This window comes from Mustelus asterias, chromosome 21 (assembly GCF_964213995.1).
Source record: "Mustelus asterias chromosome 21, sMusAst1.hap1.1, whole genome shotgun sequence".
NCBI lineage: Eukaryota > Metazoa > Chordata > Chondrichthyes > Carcharhiniformes > Triakidae > Mustelus > Mustelus asterias.
The window spans coordinates 8,103,876-8,131,150 of NC_135821.1; the positions used below are offsets into that span (position 1 = coordinate 8,103,876).

The 27,275-nt window shown below is 49.0% G+C and overlaps 2 protein-coding genes across 5 annotated transcripts; one reads left to right on the plus strand and one right to left on the minus strand.

The window, feature by feature from the left end:
• The first annotated feature begins 6,041 nt into the window (after positions 1-6,041).
• On the plus strand, positions 6,042-16,189 carry LOC144509038 (uncharacterized). Of its 4 annotated transcripts, XM_078237315.1 has the most exons (5): positions 6,225-6,474; positions 7,749-7,821; positions 9,447-9,546; positions 10,797-10,926; positions 11,208-16,189. In XM_078237315.1, the coding sequence occupies exons 3-5, from the start codon at positions 9,462-9,464 to the stop codon at positions 11,539-11,541; spliced, it is 549 nt and encodes a 182-aa protein (XP_078093441.1). In that variant the 5' UTR covers positions 6,225-6,474; positions 7,749-7,821; positions 9,447-9,461; the 3' UTR covers positions 11,542-16,189. The 4 variants fall into 4 exon arrangements, with proteins under 4 accessions (XP_078093438.1, XP_078093441.1, XP_078093440.1 ...); XM_078237312.1 differs by lacking the exons at positions 6,225-6,474; positions 7,749-7,821 and adding an exon at positions 6,042-6,193; XM_078237314.1 differs by lacking the exon at positions 7,749-7,821 and having other exon boundaries at positions 6,225-6,505.
• A 732-nt stretch (positions 16,190-16,921) lies between these two features.
• On the minus strand, positions 16,922-25,665 carry LOC144509064 (heme-binding protein 1-like). The gene is made up of 4 exons (XM_078237374.1): positions 25,394-25,665; positions 23,706-23,844; positions 20,591-20,771; positions 16,922-17,217 (listed from the first exon to the last, which is right to left on the minus strand). Exons 1-4 carry the CDS (start codon positions 25,469-25,471, stop codon positions 17,040-17,042), a joined length of 576 nt encoding a protein of 191 aa, XP_078093500.1. The 5' UTR covers positions 25,472-25,665; the 3' UTR covers positions 16,922-17,039.
• Between the last annotated feature and the right edge of the window lie 1,610 nt (positions 25,666-27,275).

Below are 27,275 nucleotides of genomic sequence, written 5' to 3' on the forward strand. Positions count from 1 at the left end.
ATATACACACTGTAATATATACACACTGTGATATGTACACACTGTGATATGTACACACTGTGATATGTACACACTGTGATATGTACACACTGTGATATGTACACACTGTGATATGTACACACTGTGATATATACACACTGTAATATATACACACTGTGATATGTACACACTGTGATATGTACACACTGTGATATGTACACACTGTGATATGTACACACTGTGATATGTACACACTGTGATATATACACACTGTAATATATACACACTGTGATATGTACACACTGTGATATGTACACACTGTGATATATACACACTGTAATATATACACACTGTGATATGTACACACTGTGATATGTACACACTGTGATATGTACACACTGTGATATGTACACACTGTGATATGTACACACTGTGATATGTACACACTGTGATATATACACACTGTAATATATACACACTGTGATATGTACACACTGTGATATGTACACACTGTGATATGTACACACTGTGATATGTACACACTGTGATATGTACACACTGTGATATGTACACACTGTGATATATACACACTGTAATATATACACACTGTGATATGTACACACTGTGATATATACACACTGTAATATATACACACTGTGATATGTACACACTGTGATATGTACACACTGTGATATGTACACACTGTGATATGTACACACTGTGATATATACACACTGTGATATGTACACACTGTGATATGTACACACTGTGATATGTACACACTGTGATATGTACACACTGTGATATGTACACACTGTGATATATACACACTGTGATATGTACACACTGTGATATGTACACACTGTGATATGTACACACTGTGATATGTACACACTGTGATATGTACACACTGTGATATGTACACACTGTGATATGTACACACTGTGATATGTACACACTGTGATATGTACACACTGTGATATGTACACACTGTGATATATACACACTGTGATATGTACACACTGTGATATGTACACACTGTGATATGTACACACTGTGATATGTACACACTGTGATATGTACACACTGTGATATGTACACACTGTGATATGTACACACTGTGATATGTACACACTGTGATATATACACACTGTGATATATACACACTGTGATATGTACACACTGTGATATGTACACACTGTGATATATACACACTGTGATATGTACACACTGTGATATGTACACACTGTGATATGTACACACTGTGATATGTACACACTGTGATATGTACACACTGTGATATGTACACACTGTGATATGTACACACTGTGATATATACACACTGTGATATGTACACACTGTGATATGTACACACTGTGATATGTACACACTGTGATATGTACACACTGTGATATGTACACACTGATATGCACACACTGTGATATGTACACACAGTGATATGTACACACTGTGATATGTACACACTGTGATATGTACACACTGTGATATGTACACACTGTGATATGTACACACTGTGATATGTACACACTGTGATATACACACACTGTGATATATACACACCATGATATGTACACACTGTGATACGTATACTCTGTGATGTGTACACACTGTGATATATACACACTGTGATATGTACACACTGTGATATATACACATGGTGATATGTGCACACTGTGATATATACACACTGCGAAATGTACACAATGTGATATGGACACACTGTGATATATACACACAGTGATATGTACACACTGTGATATACACTGTGAAGTCATCCATTTTGGTAGGAATAACAGTAAAATGGACTATTATTTAAATGGTAAAAAAATGCAGCATGCCGCTATGCAGAGGGACCTGGGTGTTCTTGTGCAGGAATCTCAAGGAGTTGATCCGCAGGTGCAGCAGGTAATTAAGAAGACAAATAGAATTTTGTCCTTTATTGCTAGAGGGATGGAGTTTAAAAACAGTGAGGTTATGTTGCAGCTGTATAAGGTGCTGGTGAGGCCACACCTGGAGTACTGTGTACAGTTTTGGTCTCCTTACTTGAGAAAGGATATACTGGCACTGGAGGGGGTGCAGAGGAGATTCACTAGGTTGATTCCGGAGTTGAGAGGGTTGGCTTATGAGCAGAGACTGAGCAGACTGGGGCTATACTCATTGGAATTCAGATGAATGAGGGGAGATCTTATAGAAACATATAAGATTATGAAGGGAATAGATAAGATAGAAGCAGGGAAGTTGTTTCCACTGGTGGGTGAAACTAGAACTAGGGGGCATAGCCTCAAAATAAGGGGAAGCAGATTTAGGACTGAGTTGAGGAGGAACTTCTTCACACAAAGGGTTGTGAATCTGTGGAATTCCCTGCCCAGTGAAGCAGTTGAGGCTACCTCATTGAATGTTTTAAAGGTAACGATAGATAAATTTTTGAACAGTAAAGGAATTAAGGGTTATGGTGAGCAGGCGGGTAAGTGGAGCTGAGTCCACGAAAAGATCAGCCATGATCTTATTGAATAGCGGAGCAGGCTCGAGGGGCCAGATGGCCTACTCCTGCTCCTAGTTCTTATGTTCTTGTATACAGACTGATATATACACACCGCAATATATACACACTGTGATATGTACACACTGATCTGTACACACTGTGCTATGTACACACTGTAATATGTACACACTGATATGTACACACTGTGATATGTACACACTGTAATATGTACACACTGATATGTACACACTGTGATAGGTACAGACCATGATATACACACTGTGATATATACACACTGTGATATGTACACACTGTGATATATACACACTGTGATATATACACTTTGTGATGTGTACACACTGTGATATATACACACTGTGATCTGTACACACTGTGATATGTACACACTGTGATATATACACACTGTGATCTGTACACACTGTGATATGTACACACTGTGATATATACACACTGTGATATGTACACACTGTGATGTGTATGTACACACTGTGATGTGTATGTACACAGTGTGATGTGTACACACTGTGATATATACACACTGTGATATATACACACTGTGATATATACACTTTGTGATGTGTACACACTGTGATATATACACACTGTGATATGTACACACTGTGATGTGTACACAGTGTGATCTGTACACACTGTGATGTGTACACAGTGTGATCTGTACACACTGTGATATGTACACACGGTGAATGAACCTTGCTACCCTGTTCGTTAGAACGGAGCCTCCTTCAGTGACGTTGTGTTTGGTTGCTTCCTGACCTATCAAAGGGGGCAGTGGGAAAGCTGCTGTTTCAGAGCGTGTCCGGCACAATCGCTGTTTCTCAAATGCTAAAGAACAGATTGAATCCGGACAAATGTGTGGGGGACAAAGGCATTAAGAGAAAATAAATAAGATGATAAAAACCTGAAGGGCGAGGAGGGGAGAGGTAGAAAATGGAAGGATTGTTGTCAGAGGTGCAGGATGGTTAATATTGTGAAAGTCACTGATCAAAAACATCTGGTCTGAGCAAGCGATAAATCTTTCCTGATTGCGAGATGGAGTTTCCAGCCCCATCTATTCTTCAGCTGCTTTGTGTACACGGGCGGGAAGTTTCCCTCCATACAGAGCCCCGTCTCTCTGAGACTAACCTGTGCGGAGTGTCACTGGCAGGTACACGCTGCTTCCCAGTATGGATTTATTCAGGGAAATCACGTTCAATTAATTTGTCGGAGTGTTTGAGGAATTAACAGAGAGGGTCGATGAGGGTAAAGCTGTTAGTTCGGTGTACATGGATTTCCAAATTCCTACTCTCCAGACGAGTGAGCAAATAGAACAGCAAATTGCAACACGGACAGGAGATTGTTTTTCAGGCTGGAGAAATGTTTGTAGTGGAGTTCCCCAAGGGTCAGTGTTTTCCATGATGTGGAGATGCCAGCGTTGGACTGGGGTGAACACAGTAAGAAGTCTCACAACACCAGGTTAAAGTCCAAAAGTTTTATTTGGTAGCACGAGCTTTCGGAGCGTTGCCACTCACCTGATGAAGAAGCATCGCTCCGAAAGCTCGTGCTACCAAACAAACCTGTTGCACTTTAACCTGGTGTTGGGAGACTACTTACGTTGCTTTTTCCAATATATACAAAAAAACTAGACCTGGCTGTACAGGGAACAACTCCAGATTTGCAGATGATACAAAACTCTGAAGCATTGTGAACTGTGAACAGGGGAGTGTAAAACCTCAAAAAGACACAGACAGGTCTGGGCAGATAGGTGGCAGGTCATAGAGGTTTACAGCGTGGAAACAGGCCCTTTGGTCCAACTTGTCCATGCCGCCCTTTTTTTAAAAAACCCCTAAACTAATCCCAATTGCCCGCATTTGGCCCATATCCCTCTATACCCATCGTACCCATGTAACTATCTAAATGCTTTTTAAAAGACAAGATTGTACCTGCCTCTACTACTACCTCTGGCAGCTTGTTCCAGACACTCACCACCCTCTGTGTGAAAAAATTGCCCCTCTGGACCCTTTTGTATCTCTCCCCTCTCACCTTAAACCTATGCCCTCTAGTTTTAGACTCCCCTACCTTTGGGAAAAGATATTGACTATCTACCTTGTCTATGCCCCTCATTATTTTATAGACCTCTATAAGGTCACCCCTCAGCCTCCTATGCCCCAGAAAAAAAAGTCCCAGTCTATTCAGCCTCTCCTTATAACTCAATCCATCAAGTCCCGGTAGCATCCTAGTAAATCTTTTCTGCACTCTTTCTACTTTAATAATATCCTTTCTATAATAGGGTGACCAGAATTGCACACAGTAATCCAAGTGTGGCCTTATCAATGTCTTGTACAACTTCAACAAGACATCCCAACTCCTGTATTCAATGTTCTGACCAATGAAACCAAGCATGCTGAATGCCTTCTTCACCACTCTGTCCACCTGTGACTCCACTTGAAAGTAAAGTTTAATATGAAAAATGTGAAAAGAGTTATTTTGGTGGGAAGAACATGGAGAGTCAATATAAAATAAAGGGGCCAACTTTAAAATGAGCACAGGAGCAGAGTGAGCTGGGTGTGTGTGTACAAAAATCATTGACAATGGCTGGAGAGATTGAGATGACAATTAATAAAGCAGTGAGTATTCTGGGTTTTATTAATAGAGGATAGTGTGAGCAGAAAAGCTTCACAAGAATGGTTCCAGGGATGAGAAACTGGTTATGAAGATAGATTGGATAAATTGGGATGGTTTTTCTTGGAGAAAAGGAGGTTGAGAGGAGATTTTTTAGGAGTGTTCAAACTTTGGAGGGGTCTGGACAGGAGATCAGAAGAAACTGTTCCCAACAATGAAATGATTGAGAACGAGGGAACAGGTTTAAAGTAATTAGCAAAAGAAGAAAACTTAATTTGAGAAAAAAACTCTTGACATGCGGCGAGTGGTTAGGATCTGGAATGCACTGTCTGAGAGTGTGGTGGAGACAGATTCACACAGCGAGTGGTTAGGATCTGGAATGCACTGTCTGAGAGTGTGGTGGAGACAGATTCACACAGTGAGTGGTTAGGATCTGGAATGCACTGTCTGAGAGTGTGGTGGAGACAGATTCACACAGCGAGTGGTTAGGATCTGGAGTGCACTGTCTGAGAGTGTGGTGGAGACAGATTCACACAGCGAGTGGTTAGGATCTGGAATGCACTGTCTGAGAGTGTGGTGGAGACAGATTCACACAGCGAGTGGTTAGGATCTGGAATGCACTGTCTGAGAGTGTGGTGGAGACAGATTCAATTGAAGTTTTCAAAAGGGAATGAAATCATTGTTGGAAAATGTGCAGGTTTCGTGTGGTGAGGGGGGATGGAAATGGGACTAAGGAAATTTGCTCATTGGGAGAGCCGGCGCAAACGATGGGCTGAATGGGTTCGTTCTGCATTGTAACAATTCTGTGATTTTTTAACAAGGTATCAGGGGGAGTCGGGGCTGAATCTGCTTGAGCGATGGTGCCACTCTGTGTACTTTTTGCAGTCACTGTTGTTGTGAATTCAGATTATTTATTTTAAATGATTGGTCTTTAAGTTATTGACGGCAATATTCCTGCAGAAAATCACACAACTAAACTCAGGCTAATCAGTGTCTCTCGCTCTGATGTGGACAGGCTCGGGTCGGAGTGTTTCGAATTATGAGGACGCAGCATTCAGTGAAAATATAACGGTGAGAATTTCAGTATAAAAGACAATAAATAATGCACAGATTTAAACACTTGCTCCAATCTGTTTCTCGAGACTCATTTCCAAGTCTAGCTGCCGTTAAGACTCACATCCTTTTACCATCTGGAGGTTAAAGACTGCTTCACGCGTCACTCAGTTAGAAATCATATGGAGGAACTTTAGTCAAACTGACTGCGAAACTTTGTGAGTTTGAGAAAGCTGTGAGATCCACTGGCCGGGAGAATTCTCAACTCACAGATAGACAGAAAAGCACAGGATCAAAAGGTAAAATATTCATCCGTCCAACGCTCGACAGGTAATAACTGCAATGTCTTGTGGAATATTTCTTTAGATAATAAACTTTAATTAGGGTTTGTGGATAGGTTTCTTGCTGATTCTGTGCCTCTGGCTGGGGTTTAAGGGGTGAAGGCGAACGAGGAATGTTTATTCCTTCCAAATTATTCTCACTTTTCTCCAGTGAACATTCGGTTTAAAATTCAGAAACTGAAAATATTCAACTGTTTCTCAGCGCTCTGCCGGCGACCGGGCAATCTCCAGAATCCCATTGAGAACCGACCCTCCCACTCCTCACTCACTCACCCTCAGTCACACTCACCCTCCCACTCCTCACTCACTCACCCTCAGTCACACTCACCCTCCCACTCCTCACTCACTCACCCTCAGTCACACTCACCCTCCCACTCCTCACTCACTCACCCTCAGTCACACTCACCCTCCCACTCCTCACTCACTCACCCTCAGTCACACTCACCCTCCCACTCCTCACTCACACTCCCAACTCCTCACTCACTCACTCACTCACTCACTCACTCACCCACTCACACTCACCCTTCCAGCTCCTTACTCACACACTCACTCACTCACCCTCCCAACTCTTCACTCACTCATTCACACTCACTCACACACTCACTCACTCACACTTGCTCGCTCACATTCACTCACTCACACTTACTCACACTCCCTCACACTCACTCACTCACACTTACTCACACTCACTCACACCCACTCCCTCACACTCCCTCACACTCCCTCACACTCACTCACTCACACTCACTCACTCCCTCACACTCACTCACACTCACTCACACTCACTCACTCACACTCCCTCACACTCCCTCACACTCCCTCACTCACACTTACTCACACTCCCTCACACTCACACTCACTCACACTCACTCACACTCACTCACTCACACTCCCTCACACTCCCTCACACTCACTCCCTCACACTCACTCACTCACACTCACTCACTCACACTCACTCACTCCCTCACACTCCCTCACACTCACTCACTCACACTCCCTCACACTCCCTCACACTCCCTCACACTCACTCACACTCACTCACACTCACCCTCCCAACTCCACTCACTCACACTCACACCTCAGCCTCAATGTATTAGTTAGAAATTGGAAGGATTATTTCCAGTGTCGAGTTCTGAAGCAGTTTGTACTTTCTGTATATTTCAGAAATTTTTTATTTGATTATTTTGTGAGCTTTCAATGTTTACTCTTGAATATTAATAATTTGGCAAAAGATTTCAGATTGATGCAGTGAAGAGTGAGTGAAGAACGGTCCAGCACAGGAACAGGCCCTTCGGCCCTCACGGGGTAGGATAGGAAGGATCTGTGGTGAACCATCGTTGGTTCCCACTGGATAGTACTGAGCCAGGGGCTGGCCAGGACTACAAGAATGTACATATGTTACTGTTGGATTGTGCTATTGGGTTAGGGTGGGGTTGTTACACCTTTGTATGGTAGTGTTGTGGCACATCCCAGTCGGGCTCCGCCTCCTGGGAGAGGTAGAAGAGTCCCTGCTCTGGCCGGGACCCCTTCAGTCTGGGATAGTGTATATAAGTTCTGATAGCTTCATTAATAGTAAATAAAATTGATGCACATCAATTTAGACACGAGGCTCGAAGCTCAGTAAATGAAGGCTTTTATTTACTATTAATGAAGCTACCAGAACTTATGTACACTATCCCAGACTGAAGGGGTCCCGGCCAGAGCAGGGACTCTTATACCTCTCCCAGGAGGCGGAGCCTGACTGGGATGTACCACAACACTACAGTACAAAGGTGTAACAACCCCACCCTAACCCCAACAGCAACAAGTAGCACAACCCAACAGTAACATATGTACATCCTTGTAGTCCTGGCCAGCCCCTGGCTCAGCACTATCCAGTGGGAACCAACGATGGTTCACCACAGGATCCCAGTCTGACTGTTATGGGATTTAGTGTTTAACCTGTTCAGTCCCAGACTCTGCACTCCGTGAATCTGCTGAGAACAATCTGCTCTTTCTCAATAATGCGTTGCAGTTTAACATTTGTTCATATTTCTGAATTACTGTCACAAACCTGGAACGGTTCAGAATTCCTATCTCCCCATTAACCAGAATTCCTATTTCCCCTCACCCTGCGGGACACCCCTCTCTCTGCGGGTCACTCCTCTCTCTGTGGGACACTCCTCTCTCTGTGGGACACCCCTCTCCCCGTGGGACACCCCTCTCCCCGTGGGACAGCCCTCTCCCCGTGGGACAGCCCTCTCCCCGTGGGACAGCCCTCTCCCCGCGGGACAGCCCTCTCCCCGCGGGACAGCCCGCTCCCCGCGGGACAGCCCTCTCCCCGCGGGACAGCCCTCTCCCCGCGGGACAGCCCTCTCCCCGCGGGACAGCCCTCTCCCCGCGGGACAGCCCTCTCCCCGCGGGACAGCCCTCTCCCCGCGGGACAGCCCTCTCCCCGCGGGACAGCCCTCTCCCCGCGGGACAGCCCTCTCCCCGCGGGACAGCCCTCTCCCCGCGGGACAGCCCTCTCCCCGCGGGACAGCCCTCTCCCCGCGGGACAGCCCTCTCCCCGCGGGACAGCCCTCTCCCCGCGGGACACCCCTCTCCCCGCGGGACACCCCTCTCTCCGCGGGACACCCCTCTCTCCGCGGGACACCCCTCTCTCCGCGGGACACCCCTCTCCCCGCGGGACACCCCTCTCCCCGCGGGACACCCCTCTCCCCGCGGGACACCCCTCTCCCCGCGGGACACCCCTCTCCCCGCGGGACACCCCTCTCCCCGCGGGACACCTCTCTCCCCGCGGGACATTTCGCTCTGCCCGCGGGACATTCCGCTCTGCCCGCGAGACTCCCCTCCCCCTGCGGGATGTCCCAATTTCCCCCCCTGTCCCTCCCCAGTCTGAGCAGATTCTGATGTGTGTCTGTGATCCTCTTGCTCTCGTCTCTCTCCAGGCTCCAGGTGTCAGGATGAAGTTCCCTCTGCGATTGGTGGCTCTATTCCTGGCTCTGGCTCAGAGCAGTGAGCATTGGAGATGGAATTACCGGGATGGAGGTAGGAAGGGAGGGGAGGAAGGGAGGGGAGGATGGGAGGAAGGGAGGGGAGGATGGGAGGAAGGGAGGAAGGGAGGGGAGGATGGGAGGAAGGGAGGGGAGGATGGGAGGAAGGGAGGGGAGGATGGGAGGAAGGGAGGGGAGGATGCTGTGAAGAAGGACGGTTCAGGGCAGGGAGTCCTCACTCCGGACAGTCAGTGACCCTGGGGACAGACGCTGAGGGATCCTTCCCTCAACATTAACCCCTCAGCATCTCCAACACAGGGAGGAGCTAATATCAGGGGTGGGGCTAATATTTAGGGGCGTGGTTAATATTTCAGGGTGTGGTTGATATCTGGGGGTGTGGTTATTATTTGAGGGCGGGGTTATTATTTGGGGTGTGGCTAATATTTGGGGGTGTGGCTAATATTTGGGGGTGTGGTTAATATTTGGAGGTGGGGTTAATATTTGGGGTGGGGTTATTATCTGGGGATGGGGTTAATATCTGTAGGCAGAGTTAATACTTGGCAGGGGGGGGGGTGGCTAATATCTGGGCTGCATTTGGGATCCGGCTAATATTGGAGTTATCATTCGGGGTTTGGGTGAATATTTGGAGGCAGAGTTAATACAGAGAAATCTGCTAAATAATTAGGAGAGGTAATGCTGGGGGAAGTGTTTCTGGGATGTGGTGTTTCTGGGATGTGGTGTTTCTGGGATGAGGTGTTTCTGGGATGAGGTGTTTCTGGGATGTGGTGTTTCTGGGATGTGATGTTTCTGGGATGAGGTGTTTCTGGGATGTGGTGTTTCTGGGATGAGGTGTTTCTGGGATGAGGTGTTTCTGGGATGAGGTGTTTCTGGGATGTGGTGTTTCTGGGATGAGGTGTTTCTGGGATGTGGTGTTTCTGGGATGAGGTGTTTCTGGGATGAGGTGTTTCTGGGATGTGATGTTTCTGGGATGAGGTGTTTCTGGGATGTGGTGTTTCTGGGATGTGGTGTTTCTGGGATGTGGTGTTTCTGGGATGTGGTGTTTCTGGGATGTGGTGTTTCTGGGATGTGGTGTTTCTGGGATGTGGTGTTTCTGGGATGAGGTGTTCCTGGGATGAGGTGTTCCTGGGATGTGGTGTTTCTGGGATGTGGTGTTTCTGGGATGTGGTGTTTCTGGGATGTGGTGTTTCTGGGATGTGGTGTTTCTGGGATGAGGTGTTCCTGGGGTGTTTTTGATACAATTTGAGCCTCCGTTCCCAGGTTCACTGTGTAAATGTTTGCTTCCAGCGGACAGAGTGAATATTAACGGGGTACGCAGCATCACCCGATTACTGGATCACTGGGGAAATAGAATCTTCAAACACGTAAAGGACACAATGATTAATAAACCGCAGGATATCCTTCCCGACTATTCCAGGTATGGGGGAGAGGGGGGGATTGTGACAGAGAGAGCCAGAATGTGAGAGAGACACAGAGACACAGAGAGATAGAGTGATAGAGAGAGATAACAAAGAGAGAAAGAGGGAGTGAGAGTAAAGGAGAGTGATAGAGAAATAATAGAAAAGGAGGGAGGGAGAGTGAGAGAGAGAGATAACAAAGAGAAAGAGGCAGCGAGAGTGAGACAGAGATGGAAAGAGTGTGTGTGAAGAGATGTGTCGACATGTACAGTCACTGACTCCTCTCTCTCTCTGTGTCCAGGATTCAGCCACTTTCTGAGGCGTTAGATGATCTCTTTAAGGAGGTCCAGGCTCTGAAGACACGAGTTACAGACCTGACGACGATGCTGACGGGTTTGGAGAAAATTTTCACCCAAGTGGGATATGGAAAGCCAGTGAAGATCAAACGTGTGGTGATGAAGAGGTTGCCAAGGAAGGGGTCAGTTTACCAGAGCCGGAACCGTATCCCGAGCCGGTCTCTAATCCAGAAACGTATCCGGAGCCCACACCAGAGGAGGAAGTCAGTGGGCAGGAGACAGGAAGCAGCCCACTCAAGAAGATCTGAAGTGTGTCAGATTGGAGCATTGTGCCAATGAGGACCTGTCTTCAGCCCAGCATGAAGCCAGCTTGGCATTGCCCACGTCTGGGACCTCTGCGACCCAACTGCACCCAACTCCAACATTGAACGTTTGTGTTCTGATCCCCACTGTAGCTCAAAATATTGGGCGACAATTTCTAAAACTCATAACATCGTAAAATATCCCAACGTATTTCACAGGATCAATAAACTCAAACAATATCTGATACCGGGTCACTGGAGGAGATATCAGGGCAGATCACAGAAACAGCACAGTACAACACAGACACAGGCCATTCGGCCCATTATCATAGAATCCCATAGAATCCCTGCAGTGCAGAAGGAGGCCATTTAGCCCATTATGTCCCACCTGGCCCTTCTGAAGAGTAATCCAGTTAAATCCACTTCCCTACTCTTTTCCATATTCCCACAATTCTCCCCAGAGGGTGTTTTATCCAAATCCCTTTCCAAAGTTGCTTTTGAATCCACCATCCAGCCAGACAGTGCATTGGAAATCTGAACCCCTTCCCTGTGGAAAGAATTCCTTCCTGGTGTTCCTCAAAGAGTTTCTGATGTTTGGAATTCTCTTCCACACTGAGGGTTTTGGCTCATTCAAAATGCTTGCGGTTGAGTTGAAGATTTTTGATCCACTAACGAGGGGGACAGAGAGGAAAGTGGAGCTAATTCCACATCTCGATGCCACAGCCAATGATCTTATCCAATGGCGGAACAGGCTCGAGGGGCCGAGTGGCCTCCTCCTGTTCCTGATTAGTTCCTCGCTGTGATTTTATATCACCTCTGGCTCTTTTGTCGATCATCTTGAATCTGTGTCCTCTGTGGACAACCCTGAAACCAATGGCAACAATTTCTCATCATTTACTCATTCTGAAGCCTTGATTATTTTAAACTATTTAAATAAATACTTTTCTCTGCTGTTGGGAGAACAAATTCTCCAAATTCTCCAGGGATTCTTCAAGCCTGAAACTATTCCAGAAAATCTCTGCTGCCCCCTCTCCAAAGTCCTTCCATCCTCTTTCAGTGTTGATCACATTCTAACTGGGGCTGAACCAGTATTTTCCTTTGATATGAGCCTAATTTCCAGGTTTTGGTACGCTCTGCCTCGATTTATAAAGCCCAGGATCCCATAATGTTTATTCGCCACTTTAATAACCTTTCCCAACTCTGTCACAAATTCTGCACAAATTCATCCCTCCCTCGATATGTAACTGCTTTCCAATTCCACCACATTGGCTTTTCTCAAACTTTCCTAAATCTGGAACATCACAAGCTTTGTCAGTGAGAGTCTTCAGAAAAGGAGGTGAGAGAGAGAGAGGTACAGAGATGGAAAGGTTTGGGGAGGATTTAAGAGCTTGGGGCCACAGGCACTGTCAGAGGGTCAGTGCTGAGGGAGTGCTGCACTGTCAGAGGGTCAGTGCTGAGGGAGTGCTGCACTGTCAGAGGGACATTACTGAGGGAGTGCCGCACTGTCAGAGGATCAGTGCTGAGGGAGTGCCACACTGTCAGACGGTCAGTGCTGAGGGAGTGCCGCACTGTCAGAGGGTCAGTACTGAGGGAGTGCCGCACTGTCAGAGGGTCAGTACTGAGGGAGTGCCGCACTGTCAGAGGGTCAGTACTGAGGGAGTGCCGCACTGTCAGAGGGTCAGTACTGAGGGAGTGCCGCACTGTCAGAGGGTCAGTACTGAGGGAGTGCCGCACTGTCAGAGGGTCAGTACTGAGGGAGTGCCTCACTGTCAGAGGGTCAGTACTGAGGGAGTGCCGCACTGTCAGAGGATCAGTACTGAGGGAGTGCCGCACTGTCAGAGGGTCAGTACTGAGGGAGTGCCGCACTGTCAGAGGGTCAGGATTGAGGGAGTGCCGCACTGTCAGAGGGTCAGTACTGAGGAGTCCCGCACTGTCAGAGGGTCAGAATTGAGGGAGTGCCGCACTGTCAGAGGGTCAGTACTGAGGGAGTGCCGAACTGCCAAAGGGTCAGTGCTGAGAGAGTGCCGCACTGTCTGAGGGTCAGTGCTGAGTGCCGCACTGTCAGAGGGTCAGTGCTGAGGGAGTGCCGCACTGTCGGAGGGTCAGTGCTGAGGGAGTGCTGCACAGTTAGAGGGTCATTACTGAGGGAGTGCTGCACTGTCAGAGGGTCAGTGCTGAGGGAGTGCCGCACTGTCAGAGGGTCAGTGCTGAGGGAATGCCGCACTGTCAGAGGGTCAGTGCTGAGGGACTGCCGCACTGTCAGAGGGTCAGTACTGAGGGAGTGCCGCACTGTCAGAGGGTCAGAACTGAGGGAGTGCCGCACTGTCAGAGGGTCAGTACTGAGGGAGAGCCGCACTGTCAGAGGGTCAGTACTGAGGGAGTGCCGCACTGTCAGAGGGTCAGTACTGAGGGAGTGCAGCACTGTCAGAGGGTCAGTACTGAGGGAGTGCTGCACTGTCAGAGTAAGATTAACTGATCAGTGTCTCTCTGTGGGATCTTTCTTTGCAGAAATTGGTCGCCATTTTGACTTAGAAGACAACATTCGCTGCATTTCATTGGCTCTCTCTCGATGTGGTTCTGTGGGATGAACCTGATAGGTTGGTGTAAATGCACATTAGTAAACTCCTTCATGTTTGCTCTATTGCTAGAGGCAGAATGTGATGCACAACCGGCAGTATAACTGGGATCTACCCCTCTGTCCAATCATAATGTTACTGACTGGGAATGTGAGACCAGCTTCAGAGATAATCACAACCCCCCCACTCAGTCACTGTCACCCTTTACCCAAAAATACCTCAAAATACCCAGAAATATCAGCATGTAATGTTTTATACATTTATTAAAGTGTTACATTCTTACTTTGTGTTTCATTACAAAGTGTTGCAAAGAAAATCTCTGTTTACAATGAGGTGTTTGGCATCATGCACTCAGTGGATGGTGGACGGGCTTTGGGGAGTCAGGAGGTGAGTTATTCACCACAGGATTCCTAGCCTTTGACCTGTTCTGGTAGCCACAGCTTTTATATAGCTAGTCCAGTTCAGTTTCGGTCAATGGTAACCCCCAAAATGTCGATTGTGGGGGATTCAGTGATGATATTGCCGTTGAATAGCAAGGGGTGATATGGTTGGATCCTCTCTTGTTGGAGATGGTCATTTCCTGGCACTTGTGTGACTCGAATGTTATTTGCCACTTGTCAGCCCAAGTCTGGATATTGTCCAGGTCTTGCTGCATTTGGACATGAACCGCTTCAGTGTCTGAGGGGTTATATACTGAGGAGTAACAAATGGTAAACGTTGTGCAGTCATCAGCGCATATCCCCACCTCTGACCTTATAATAGAAGAAAGGACATTGATGAAGCAGCTGAAGGTTGGGCCTCGGACACTCCCCTGAGGAATTTCTTGTCTTTAGCAGTAATGGACCAGATTCCCTCGTCAGTGAGAACGGGGATGTTAGTGGAGTCTCCCCCTATTCATTGTTTAATTATCCACCAGCATCCATGGTTGGATGGCAGGATTGCAAAGCTTTGATCAGATCCACAGGTTGGAGATCGTTTAACTCGGTCTATCGCTGCTGCTTCTGATGTTTAACAAAGAACAAAGAAAATTACAGCACAGGAACAGGCCCTTCGGCCCCTCCAAGCCTGCCCCGACCGTGCTGCCCGACTGAACTAAAACCCCCAACCCTTCTGGGGACCATATCCCTCTAATCCCATCCTATTCATGTACTTGTCAGGACGCCCCTTAAAAGTCACTACCGTATCCGCTTCCACTACCTCCCCCGGCAACGAGTTCCAGGCACCCACCACCCTCTGTGTAAAATATTTGCCTCGTACATCTCCTTTAAACCTTGCCCCTCGCACCTTAAACCTGTGCCCCCCTAGTAATTGACTCTTCCACCCTGGGAAAAATGTGAATGGAGTTCTGTCGCTTGCCCAGGCTGAGATATTCCTGGCTCCTGGCCTGCCCTCCGCATGCAGTGAAGCAGAAAGCGTTCCGGATTAATGACTCCAAACACTGACTGTTTGATGGAAGAACAGTTTCTATCAATTTAAAAGTTAAAAAGTGAAGTTGAACGGGTTCCGTGTGGATAATAAATTTAAAGGAAATTTGCAGTTACACCAGAGACAGAGAGACCGTGTGACAGAGAGGGGAAGGGTTTCTGAGGCGAAACGTTTCCAATTCTGAGAGAATTTGCTGGAATCGGAGGGAATGAAGAAGGAGCCGAGAAACAGGAGGAATGAGAGAGAGAGAGAATAGAGAGAAAGACCGAGGGGAGAGTGATAGACAGACAGAGATAGAGAGACAGATAGAGAGAGGGAAAGTGGAGGAGAGATGGAGCAGAATTTTACAGCCCCTCCCATTGGGATTTTCCAGTCCGGATGATGTTAATGATTTTTCAAAAAGCCATATTTTCCGATCACATCCCAACTGAAATGAGACGGTGAAATTCCCCCGGAGATGGAAAGATCAAGGGAGGAGAGACAGAGAGAGGTGGAAATAGAGAGGGAGAGAGAGAGAGGGAGAGAGAGAGAGGGGGAGAGAGAGAGGGAGAGAGAGAGGGAGAGGGAGAGAGAGAGAGAGAGGGGGAGAGAGAGAGGGAGAGAGAGAGAGAGAGGTGGAAATAGAGAGGGAGAGCGAGAGGGAGAGAGAGGGAGAGGGAGAGAGAGAGAGGGGGAGAGAGAGAGGGGGAGAGAGAGGGAGAGAGAGAGAGAGGTGGAAATGGAGAGATAGAGCGAGAGGGAGAGAGAGGGAGAGGGAGAGAGAGAGAGAGGGGGAGAGAGAGAGGGGGAGAGAGAGAGAGAGGTGGAAATAGAGAGGGAGAGCGAGAGGGAGAGAGAGGGAGAGGGAGAGAGAGAGAGAGAGAGAGAGAGGGGGAGAGAGGGAGAGGGAGAGAGAGAGAGAGAGGGGGAGAGAGGGGGAGAGAGGGAGAGAGAGAGAGAGTGAGAGAGAGAGGGGGAGAGAGAGGGGGAGAGAGAGAGAGGTGGAGAGAGAGGGGAAGAGAGAGGGGGAGAGAGAAGGGGACAGAGAGAGGGGGACAGAGAGGGGGACAGAGAGAGGGGGGGGGACAGAGAGAGGGGGGAGAGAGAGGGGGAGAGAGAGAGGGAGAGAGAGAGAGGGAGAGGGAGAGAGGAGGAGAGAGAGAGGGAGAGAGGTGGAGATAGAAGGGGAGAGAGAGAGGGGGAGTGAGAGGGAGAGAGGTGGAGATAGAGAGGGAGAGAGAGAGGGGGAGTGAGAGGGAGAGAGGTGGAGATAGAGAGGGAGAGAGAGAGGGGGAGTGAGAGGGAGAGAGGTGGAGATAGAGAGGGAGAGAGAGAGGGGGAGACAGAGAGAGAGGGGGGTGGAGATAGGGAGATTTATACCAGAAGTTTGGATTGCTTCGTGCTTCTGTTTGTCAGTATTCAGAGATTGAGAAGAGGTTCCTGAAGTATTGGAATATTTATTGAGATCTCAGAGGATATGAGAAAATATTCGATGTGGCTTTCTCTGAGGATTCCTGTGTGTTGGTCAATGTGCTTCCTGCTTCAACATTGACCCTCAATCCTCCTTCTTCAGAAACCACACTTCATTCTTCCTTCCGACAGGTTTCATTGGTGGATCATACCCGGCGCAGACATAGAAATCTCGCCGATAGGACACAGTTTCCCCCAGTGCTGCTCGCAGCTTCCCTGCACATTCAGCCCACTGAGCTTCCTTGGCGTAACCTCCAAACTGACTGCAAAATAGAAACAAGAGATACTGTCACCCGGAGGAACCAGCATGAGTTCGATCCCCTTCCAGCTGAGAGTGGGAGACAGGGGCCCATGGAGAACTCCCACTGCTCAATCGCAATGTTGTGGCTGCCAGTCCCACACAACAAATTGGTGCACAAAACCAACACTCACACTCCCAATACAGCACTGAGGGAGTGCTGCACTGTCAGAGGGTCAGTGCTGAGGGACTGCCGCACTGTCAGAGGGTCAGTACTGAGGGAGTGCGGCACTGTCAGAGGGTCAGTGCTGAGGGAGTGCTGCACTGTCAGAGGGTCAGTACTGAGGGAGTGCTGCACTGTCAGAGGGTCAGTGCTGAGGGAGTGCTGCACTGTCAGAGGGTCAGTACCGAGGGAGTGCCGCACTGTCAGAGGGTCAGTACTGAGGGAGTGCTGCACTGTCAGAGGGTCAGTGCTGAGGGAGTCCGGCACTGTCAGAGGGTCAGTGCTGAGGGAGTGCCGCGCAGTCAGAGGGTCAGTACTGAGGGAGTGCCGCACTGTCAGAGGATCAGTGCTGAGGGAGTGCTGCACTGTCAGAGGGTCAGTGCTCAGGGAGTGCCGCACTGTCAGAGGGTCAGTACTGAGGGAATGCCGCACTGTCAGAGGGTCAGTACTGAGGGAGCGCTGCACTGTCAGAGGGTCAGTACTGAGGGAGTGCCGCACTGTCAGAGGGTCAGTACTGAGGGAGTGCCGCACTGTCAGAGGGTCAGTACTGAGGGAGTGCCGCACTGTCAGAGGGTCAGTACTGGGGGAGTGCCGCACTGTGAGAGGGTCAGTGCTGAGGGAGTGCCGCACTGTCAGAGGGTCAGTACTGAGGGAGTGCTGCACTGTCAGAGGGTCAGTACTGAGGGAGTGCCGCACTGTCAGAGGGTCAGTACTGAGGGAGTGCCGCACTGTCAGAGGATCAGTGCTGAGGGAGTGCCGCACTGTCAGAGGGTCAGTACTGAGGGAGTGCCGCTATGTCAGAGGGTCAGAACTGTGGGAGTGCTGCACTGTCAGTGGGTCAGTGCTGAGAGAGTGTTGTACTGTCAGAGGGTCAGTACTGAGGGAGTGCCGCACTGTCAGAGGGTCAGTACTGAGGGAGTGCTGCACTGTCAGAGGGTCAGTATTGAGGGAGTGCTGCACTGTCAGAGGGTCAGTACTGAGGGAGTGCCGCACTGTCAGAGGGTCAGTACTGAGGGAGTGCCGCACTGTCAGAGGGTCAGAACTGTGGGAGTGCTGCACTGTCAGTGGGTCAGTGCTGAGAGAGTGCTGCACTGTAAGGGGTCAGTGCTGAGGGAGTGCCGCACTGTCGGAGAGTCAGTACTGAGAGAATGCCGCACTGTCAGAGGGTCAGTACTGAGGGAGTGCCGCACTGTCAGAGGGTCAGTACAGAGGGAGTGCCGCACTGTCAGAGGGTCAGAACTGTGGGAGTGCTGCACTGTCAGTGGGTCAGTGCTGAGAGTGTGCTGCACTGTCAGAGGGTCAGTACTGAGGGAGTGCCGCACTGTCAGAGGGTCAGTACTGAGGGAGTGCCGCACTGTCAGAGGGTCAGAACTGTGGGAGTGCTGCACTGTCAGAGGGTCAGTACTGAGGGAGTGCCGCACTGTCAGAGGGTCAGAACTGTGGGAGTGCTGCACTGTCAGTGGGTCAGTGCTGAGAGAGTACCGCAGTGTCAGAGGGTCAGTACTGAGGGAGTGCCGCACTGTCAGAGGGTCAGAACTGTGGGAGTGCTGCACTGTCAGAGGGTCAGTGCTCAGGGAGTGCCGCACTGTCAGAGGGTCAGTACTGAGGGAATGCCGCACTGTCAGAGGGTCAGTACTGAGGGAGTGCCGCACTGTCAGAGGGTTAGTGCTGAGGGAGTGCCGCACTGTCAGAGGGTCAGTACTGAGGGAGCGCTGCACTGTCAGAGGGTCAGTACTGAGGGAGTGCCGCACTGTCAGAGGGTCAGTACTGAGGGAGTGCCGCACTGTCAGAGGGTCAGTACTGAGGGAGTGCCGCACTGTCAGAGGGTCAGTACTGGGGGAGTGCCGCACTGTCAGAGGGTCAGTGCTGAGGGAGTGCCGCACTGTCAGAGGGTCAGTACTGAGGGAGTGCTGCACTGTCAGAGGGTCAGTACTGAGGGAGTGCCGCACTGTCAGAGGGTCAGTACTGAGGGAGTGCCGCACTGTCAGAGGGTCAGTGCTGAGGGAGTGCCGCACTGTCAGAGGGTCAGTACTGAGGGAGTGCCGCTATGTCAGAGGGTCAGAACTGTGGGAGTGCTGCACTGTCAGTGGGTCAGTGCTGAGAGAGTGCTGTACTGTCAGAGGGTCAGTACTGAGGGAGTGCCGCACTGTCAGAGGGTCAGTACTGAGGGAGTGCTGCACTGTCAGAGGGTCAGTACTGAGGGAGTGCCGCACTGTCAGAGGGTCAGTACTGAGGGAGTGCCGCACTGTCAGAGGGTCAGTACTGAGGGAGTGCCGCACTGTCAGAGGGTCAGAACTGTGGGAGTGCTGCACTGTCAGTGGGTCAGTGCTGAGAGAGTGCTGCACTGTAAGGGGTCTGTGCTGAGGGAGTGCCGCACTGTCGGAGAGTCAGTACTGAGAGAATGCCGCACTGTCAGAGGGTCAGTACTGAGGGAGTGCCGCACTGTCAGAGGGTCAGTACAGAGGGAGTGCCGCACTGTCAGAGGGTCAGAACTGTGGGAGTGCTGCACTGTCAGTGGGTCAGTGCTGAGAGTGTGCTGCACTGTCAGAGGGTCAGTACTGAGGGAGTGCCGCACTGTCAGAGGGTCAGTACTGAGGGAGTGCCGCACTGTCAGAGGGTCAGAACTGTGGGAGTGCTGCACTGTCAGTGGGTCAGTGCTGAGAGAGTACCGCAGTGTCAGAGGGTCAGTACTGAGGGAGTGCCGCACTGTCAGAGGGTCAGAACTGTGGGAGTGCTGCACTGTCAGTGGGTCAGTGCTGAGAGAGTACCGCAGTGTCAGAGGGTCAGTACTGAGGGAGTGCCGCACTGTCAGAGGGTCATTACTGAGGGAGTGCCGCACTGTCAGAGGGTCAGTGCTGAGGGAGTGCCGCACTGTCAGAGGGTCAGTACTGAGGGAGTGCCGCACTGTCAGAGGGTCAGTACTGAGGGAATGGAAAATGGATGTTGAATATTGAGTTGGGAATTGCAGTGAAATTCCTGTCACTGGGGTGGGAAGCAGATGTCTGATCCCAACTGGCCAATCGAACATCTCTGGGAATCTCAGGATATCCAACTGATCTCCGTTCCCACCCCTGCGTTTCACTGGGGACCAGGTACTGATCCCAGTCCAGAATCTGGAGCCAAGGGCAGACTGGCCATTCCCAACACTCAGAGCTCCCCCCTTTCACTGACTTACGTGGAGTAGACTGTCATCCCCTCTTGATGTTTAATCTCGATACTTTCATCTGTTGGTTTGGGAACATTCTCCTGAAATTTGTTGGGGATCCGGATTTGAACTTCGACCGTGGGTTGCAAGCTGTCGCCCTCACCTGGTTGAACAGTCATACTGACCGGGGCTGTCATCCCCAACTGGAGACCTGCAAAATCCAGCCGGAGTCCCTTAGCCGGGAACAGATACAAGCTTTCCCTCTCGCTGAACCTCAGACACACCCCAGACGGTGCTGTCCATATCTTAAATCGCTCCAGATTCTGTTCCACTGCCATCCTCTGCTCGCTGACCTCCACTGGTCCCTGACCTGACACCAGCCCGATTATAAACTGTTCACCCGTGCTTTCAAATCCCTCCATCGCCTTATCCCTTCCTATCTCCCTCATCCCTCCCCTATCGCCCTCATCCCTCCCCTATCTCCCTCATCCCTCCCCTATCTCCCTCATCCCTCCCTATCTCCCTTATCCCTCCCTATCTCCCTCATCCCTCCCTATCACCCTCATCCCTCCCTATCTCCCTTATCCCTCCCTATCTCCCTCATCCCTCCCCTATCTCCCTCATCCCTCCCCTATCTCCCTCATCCCTCCCCTATCGCCCTCATCCCTCCCCTATCGCCCTCATCCCTCCCCTATCTCCCTCATCCCTCCCCTATCTCCCTCATCCCTCCCCTATCTCCCTCATCCCTCCCCTATCTCCCTCATCCCTCCCCTATCGCCCTCATCCCTCCCTATCACCCTCATCCCTCCCTATCACCCTCATCCCTCCCTATCTCCCTCATCCCTCCCCTATCTCCCTCATCCCTCCCCTATCTCCCTCATCCCTCCCCTATCTCCCTCATCCCTCCTCTATCGCCCTCATCCCTCCCCTATCGCCCTCATCCCTCCCCTATCGCCCTCATCCCTCCCCTATCGCCCTCATCCCTCCCCTATCGCCCTCATCCCTCCCCTATCTCCCTCATCCCTCCCCTATCTCCCTTATCCCTCCCTATCTCCCTTATCCCTCCCTATCTCCCTCATCCCTCCCCTATCACCCTCATCCCTCCCGATCTCTGTCACCTCCTCCAGCCCCACAACCCTCAGAGGTCTCTGCACTCCTCCAGTTCTGGCCTCTTGAGAATTGCTGATTTTATTTGCCTGGCTCTTGGTGGTTCCTCTCTCAGCTCCCAGGTGCCTGAACTGTGAAAATCTCTCTCCAAATCTCTCCACTCTCTCTCCCTCACTTTCCTCCTTTTTAAATTTCCTCCTTTGACTGAGCTTTTTGTCACCCTGCCCAGATATCTCCTTCGGTGCCTCAGTCTCACATTTTGTTTTGTAATCATCTTGTATGAAGTATGTTTCATTGTGTTAACGAAGTTATATAAATGCAAGTTGTTGTTGTGATGAATGGATTTGGCAAATAGAAGCCAGAACCGAGGGACAGGAGTGGGCCATTCGGCCCTTCAAGCTGCTTCTCCATTCAATAAGGTCACAGCTGATCTGTTTGTGGATTTAACTCCCCCTGTGTCTGCTCCCCCACACACCCCCCCATTCGCCCCCACCCCCATAACCCTCAATTCTCTTGTCAATCAAAACTCCACCTCACTCTAGCTTTGAATGAATTCAGTGAGCCAGCCTCCGCTGCTTTCTTGGGAACGGAAATCCAGACTAACAATAATCAGAGAAAAGAATTCTCAACTCAGTCTCACAATGGGAGACTTAGAGTCATAAAGTCATAGAAGCATAGAGGTTTACAGCATGGAAACAGGCCCTTCGGCCCAACTTGTCCATGCCGCCCTTTTTTTTAAACCCCTAAGCTAATCCCACAATTGCCTGCATTTGGCCCATATCCCTCTATACCCATCGTACCCATGTAACTGTCTAAATGCTTTTTCAAGGACAAAATTGTACCCGCCTCTACTACTACCTCTGGCAGCTTGTTCCAGACACTCACCACCCTCTGTGTGAAATAATTGCCTCTCTGGACTCTTCTGTATCTCTCCCCTCTCACCTTAAACCTATGCCCTCTAGTTTTAGACTCCCCTACCTTTGGGAAAAGATATTGACTATCTAGCTGATCTGTGCCCCTCATTATTTTATTTTATAAGATCACCCCTCAGCCTTCTACGCTCCAGAGAAAAAAGTTCCAGTCTATCCAGTCTCTCCTTATAACTCAAACCATCAAGTCCCGGTAGCATTCTTGTAAATCTTTTCTGCACTCTTTCTAGTTTAATAATATCCTTTCTATAACAGGGTGACGAGAACTGTACACAGTATTCCAAGTGAGGCCTTATCAATGTCTTGTACAACTTCAACAAGATATCCCAACTCCTGTATTCAATGTTCTGACCAGTGAAACCAAGCATGCCGAATGCCTTCTTCACCACTCTGTCCACCTGTGACTCCATTTTCAAGGAACTATGAACATGTAACCCCAGATCTCTTTGTTCTGTAACTCTCCTACTTCCTACTCTTAAACCTGGTTCCCCTAGTTCTAGTCCCTTTATTCCCCCACCACACAAACAGAAAATATCCTCCCAGTCCCCTCAGAACCTTAATGTAAGATCACCCCTCATTCTCCTAAACTCTAACGTGTCTCGCTTCAACCCATTCGACCTTTCTTCATAAGATAAGCCCTTTTCCCAAGAATGAGTCAACTCAATCTTCTCTGGACCACTTCTGTCCAATTACATCCTTTTCCAAGTAAGGAGATCGAAACTGTACGCAGCATTCTGTCTCAGCAAGGCCCTGTACAACTGCAGTAAAACATCCCAACTTTATATTCCATTCCCCTTGCAATAAACACCAACATTGTATTTGCATCCTAATCACTTTCTGCTCTGCACTATTTGTGATTCATGCACCAACGACCAGATCTCTTTCTATTTAAATCGTTTATCAATTTTCTTTTCTTCCCGCCAAAGTGAAGAATTTCACATTTTCCTACATTATCTGCCACACTCAGCTGGTCAACATCCCTCTGGAGTCACTGAACTTCCTCCTGACAATTACTTTCCTGCCTATCTTACCCCCAGGGGAACAGTTGAGGCCCCTCCAACAGGCAGAGTGCAATCCCTCACCTCAAACTCAGGAAGATTCCTCAATACCTTGCTCATTGGATCCTCCGACATATTTCAACAGCTTCAAGGCTCCTTCACTGGAACCCTGGTCAAATGGCTTCCCACTGATGGTGACACTGGCGTAATTCCCCGCCTCATATTTCCGCTCCTCAAAGGTCAGCTCACCCTGTGAGAAAAAAATAAAACTCCCTTTCAGATGGAGAGACAATTTATACAAAAACTTCACCAAAATTCACAGCAGGGAGTCCCAGTGATATCCCCCAGTGTAATTTACAGTGTGGAATCGCAGTGATATCCCCCAGTGTAATTTACAGTGTGGAATCGCAGTGATATCCCCCAGTGTAATTTACAGTGTGGAATCGCAGTGATATCCCCCAGTGTAATTTACAGTGTGGAATTGCAGTGAAAACTCCCAGTGTAATTTACAAGTGCGGAATCACAGCGAAATCTCCCAGTGTAATTTACAGTGTGGAATTGCAGTGAGATCTCCCAGTGTAATTTACAAGTGCGGAATCACAGCGAAATCTCCCAGTGTAATTTACAGTGGGGAGTCCCAGTGAAATCTCCCAGTGTAATTTACAGTGGGGAGTCCCAGTGAAATCCCCCAGTGTACTTTACAGTGGGGAGTCCCAGTGAAATCTCCCAGTGTAATTTACAGTGGGGAGTCCCAGTGAAATCTCCCAGTGTAATTTACAGTGTGGAATCGCAGTGCTATCTCCCAGTGTAATTTACAGTGGGGAGTCCCAGTGAAATCTCCCAGTGTAATTTACAGTGGGGAGTCCCAGTGAAATCTCCCAGTGTAATTTACAGTGGGGAGTCCCAGTGAAATTTCCCAGTGTAATTTACAGTGTGGAATCGCAGTGCTATCTCCCAGTGTAATTTACAGTGGGGAGTCCCAGTGAAATCTCCCAGATAAATGTTTTTGGAGAATTTCCTTTCTCTGGTCAGGGGGGGGGGGATATTTTGTGGAGATCTGTCGCCTTCTGTGGATATATGTTGATAATAACGGCTCCCAGTCTAATTCAGTCATTGCAAGTACAGACTCTGCAAGCTTTACCTGAGGAATTATTAAAACACGAATCAGATAAAGGGTTCAAGGCAGAAAGCTGTGAATCGCAGCCGTGTCTGTTCATCAATATGAAGAGGTTGTAAATCCAACTATTTTTCAAATACTTAATTTCCCCAGAATTTAAACCTCCGACAAGTTGGAAACTTTCCAGTGAGTTGGATGTTTGTCTCTGTTTAGACATTAACCAGAACTGACTCAACTCCACACGTACACACAGAGACACACAGAGATACAGACAGGGACACATAGACAGATAGGTACACACACATGCACACGTACACAACCCCCCCCCCCTTACACACACACAGACAGATAAATACACACACAGACATCCAACCCCCTCCCCCCACACACACACAGACAGATAAATACACACACAGACATCCAACCCCCTCCCCCCCCACACACACAGATAGATACACACCCACACAGAAACACACACATACAGATGGACACACACACACACACATATATTTCCGATCCTATCCTATTTCCCCTCCTCACCTTCCCGGTCCTGAGGCCAAGCTGCAGAATCCGGACTGAGTGCAGATTGAGAATGGGAATCTCAGACACAGACTCAAAGCCAAGTTTGTCAGGAGTTTGGGATTGTGATTGAGTGAAGTTACAAAGTGCTGGAACCTCTCACCTTGGTTTCTGTGCTCAGGGTCTGACAGGGTCTATTCTCAGTCTGACTGAACAGTGAGTTTGTGATCATTCCAAACATGTCCGCACTTCCTGAAGTTTAACCCAATTCACAGTAAAACTAAACAAAAATAAAACGCCTGATCGCGGACAGGTCTCGGCAATGTCCCCGACTGAAGGTTTCACTCATCAGTCCAGTTCAAAGTGATTACACAGTTTGAAGTTCAGGAAATATAGAGGTTATTAACTTTGATAATCAGAAAATGCATTGTCATTACTGGGAGGAGTTTGTTAACCCTTTCACTTCCCCCAGCCCCAACAATTAAACATTGGGTAACTTCTGATAAAAGGAAGTTTCCAATTCTAAATGGAGCCAATTCCTAAATTCCCAGCTCCGGGGTTTGAGGTCTCGCTGTTAATGTTCCCCATGAACAGATAGAATCATAAAATGATAGGACTGGTAATGCAGAAGGAGGCCGTTCGGCCCCTTGTATTCATGCTAGCTCTCCAAGAGCAATGCAGCCAGTCCCACTTTCCCCATAGCGCCCCTGCTAATGTTTCTTCATCACCTAACAACCCACTTCCCTCCTGAATGCTTTGATTGATTCTGTCTCCACCACACTCTCAGACAGTGCACTCCAGATCCTAACCACTCGCTGTGTGAATCTGTCTCCACCACACTCTCAGACAGTGCACTCCAGATCCTAACCACTCGCTGTGTGAATCTGTCTCCACCACACTCTCAGACAGTGCACTCCAGATCCTAACCACTCGCTGTGTGAATCTGTCTCCACCACACTCTCAGACAGTGCACTCCAGATCCTAACCACTCGCTGTGTGAATCTGTCTCCACCACACTCTCAGACAGTGCACTCCAGATCCTAACCACTCGCTGTGTGAATCTGTCTCCACCACACTCTCAGGCAGTGCACTCCAGATCCTAACCACTCGCTGTGTGAATCTGTCTCCACCACACTCTCAGACAGTATATTCCAGATCCTAACCACTCGCTGTGTGAATCTGTCTCCACCACACTCTCAGACAGTATATTCCAGATCCTAACCACTCGCTGTGTGAATCTGTCTCCACCACACTCTCAGACAGTGCACTCCAGATCCTAACCACTCGCTGTGTGAATCTGTCTCCACCACACTCTCAGACAGTGCACTCCAGATCCTAACCACTCGCTGTGTGAAAATTTTGGCCTGGTTCTACCAATTCGCATTCATTGATGCTATCTTGTTCTGCATCCTTCCACCAATAGGAACACTTTCTCTCCATCTACTCTGTTAGATTCACAGTTTTGAATGGAGTTCAATAAAGATGGAGACAAAAAATAAAAAATCTGTAGAGGAAAATAGAAGTCTGTGGAGTTCTTTTCCCAAGAAAGCAGTGGTGGCTGGGTCACTGAATTCATTCAAGACGAGAGTTGGGTAGATTTTTGATAGACGAGGGAGTTGAGGGTTGTGGGGGGTGGGGGGTGGGAGGAGTGGAGTTGGGACCACAATATGACCACATTTAATGGAGGAGCAGGCTCGAAGGGCTGAATGGCCTCCTCCTGCTCCTAAGCTCTTTGTTCCGATGTGCTCTGTCTGGATCCATCATGATTTTGAAAACCTCCATCAGATCTCTCAACCTTTCCTTCTCAGAAGACAACAACATATCTTCTCCAATCTATCCTCGTAACTGAAGTGCTTTTTCTCTGTAATCATTCTCATGTTTTTTGTTGCGGTGGCACATTGGGTTAACGCTGCTGCCTCACGGCGCCAGTGACCCGAGTTCGATTCCCGGCTTGGGTCACTGTCTGTGTGGAGTCTGCACGTTCTCCCTGTGTCTGCGTGGGTTTCCTCCGGGTGCTCCGGTTTCCTCCCACAGTCCAAAGATGT

Bases quoted from the DNA above. Each gene is read 5' to 3' on its own strand.
- LOC144509038 (XM_078237312.1), top strand. From the start codon at position 6,128: ATGTGGACAGGCTCGGGTCGGAGTGTTTCGAATTATGAGGACGCAGCA. The intron at 6,194-9,446 runs GTGAGAATTTCA...GTCTCTCTCCAG, and splicing joins CATTCAGTGAAAATATAACG to GCTCCAGGTGTCAGGATGAA. The intron at 10,927-11,207 runs GTATGGGGGAGA...CTCTGTGTCCAG, and splicing joins ATCCTTCCCGACTATTCCAG to GATTCAGCCACTTTCTGAGG.
- LOC144509064 (XM_078237374.1), bottom strand. From the start codon at position 25,471: ATGTTTGGAATGATCACAAACTCACTGTTCAGTCAGACTGAGAATAGA. The intron at 20,772-23,705 runs GTATTGAGGAAT...TGGATTTTGCAG, and splicing joins CGGAGGATCCAATGAGCAAG to GTCTCCAGTTGGGGATGACA. The intron at 17,218-20,590 runs GTAAGTCAGTGA...TCTATTTTGCAG, and splicing joins GGGATGACAGTCTACTCCAC to TCAGTTTGGAGGTTACGCCA.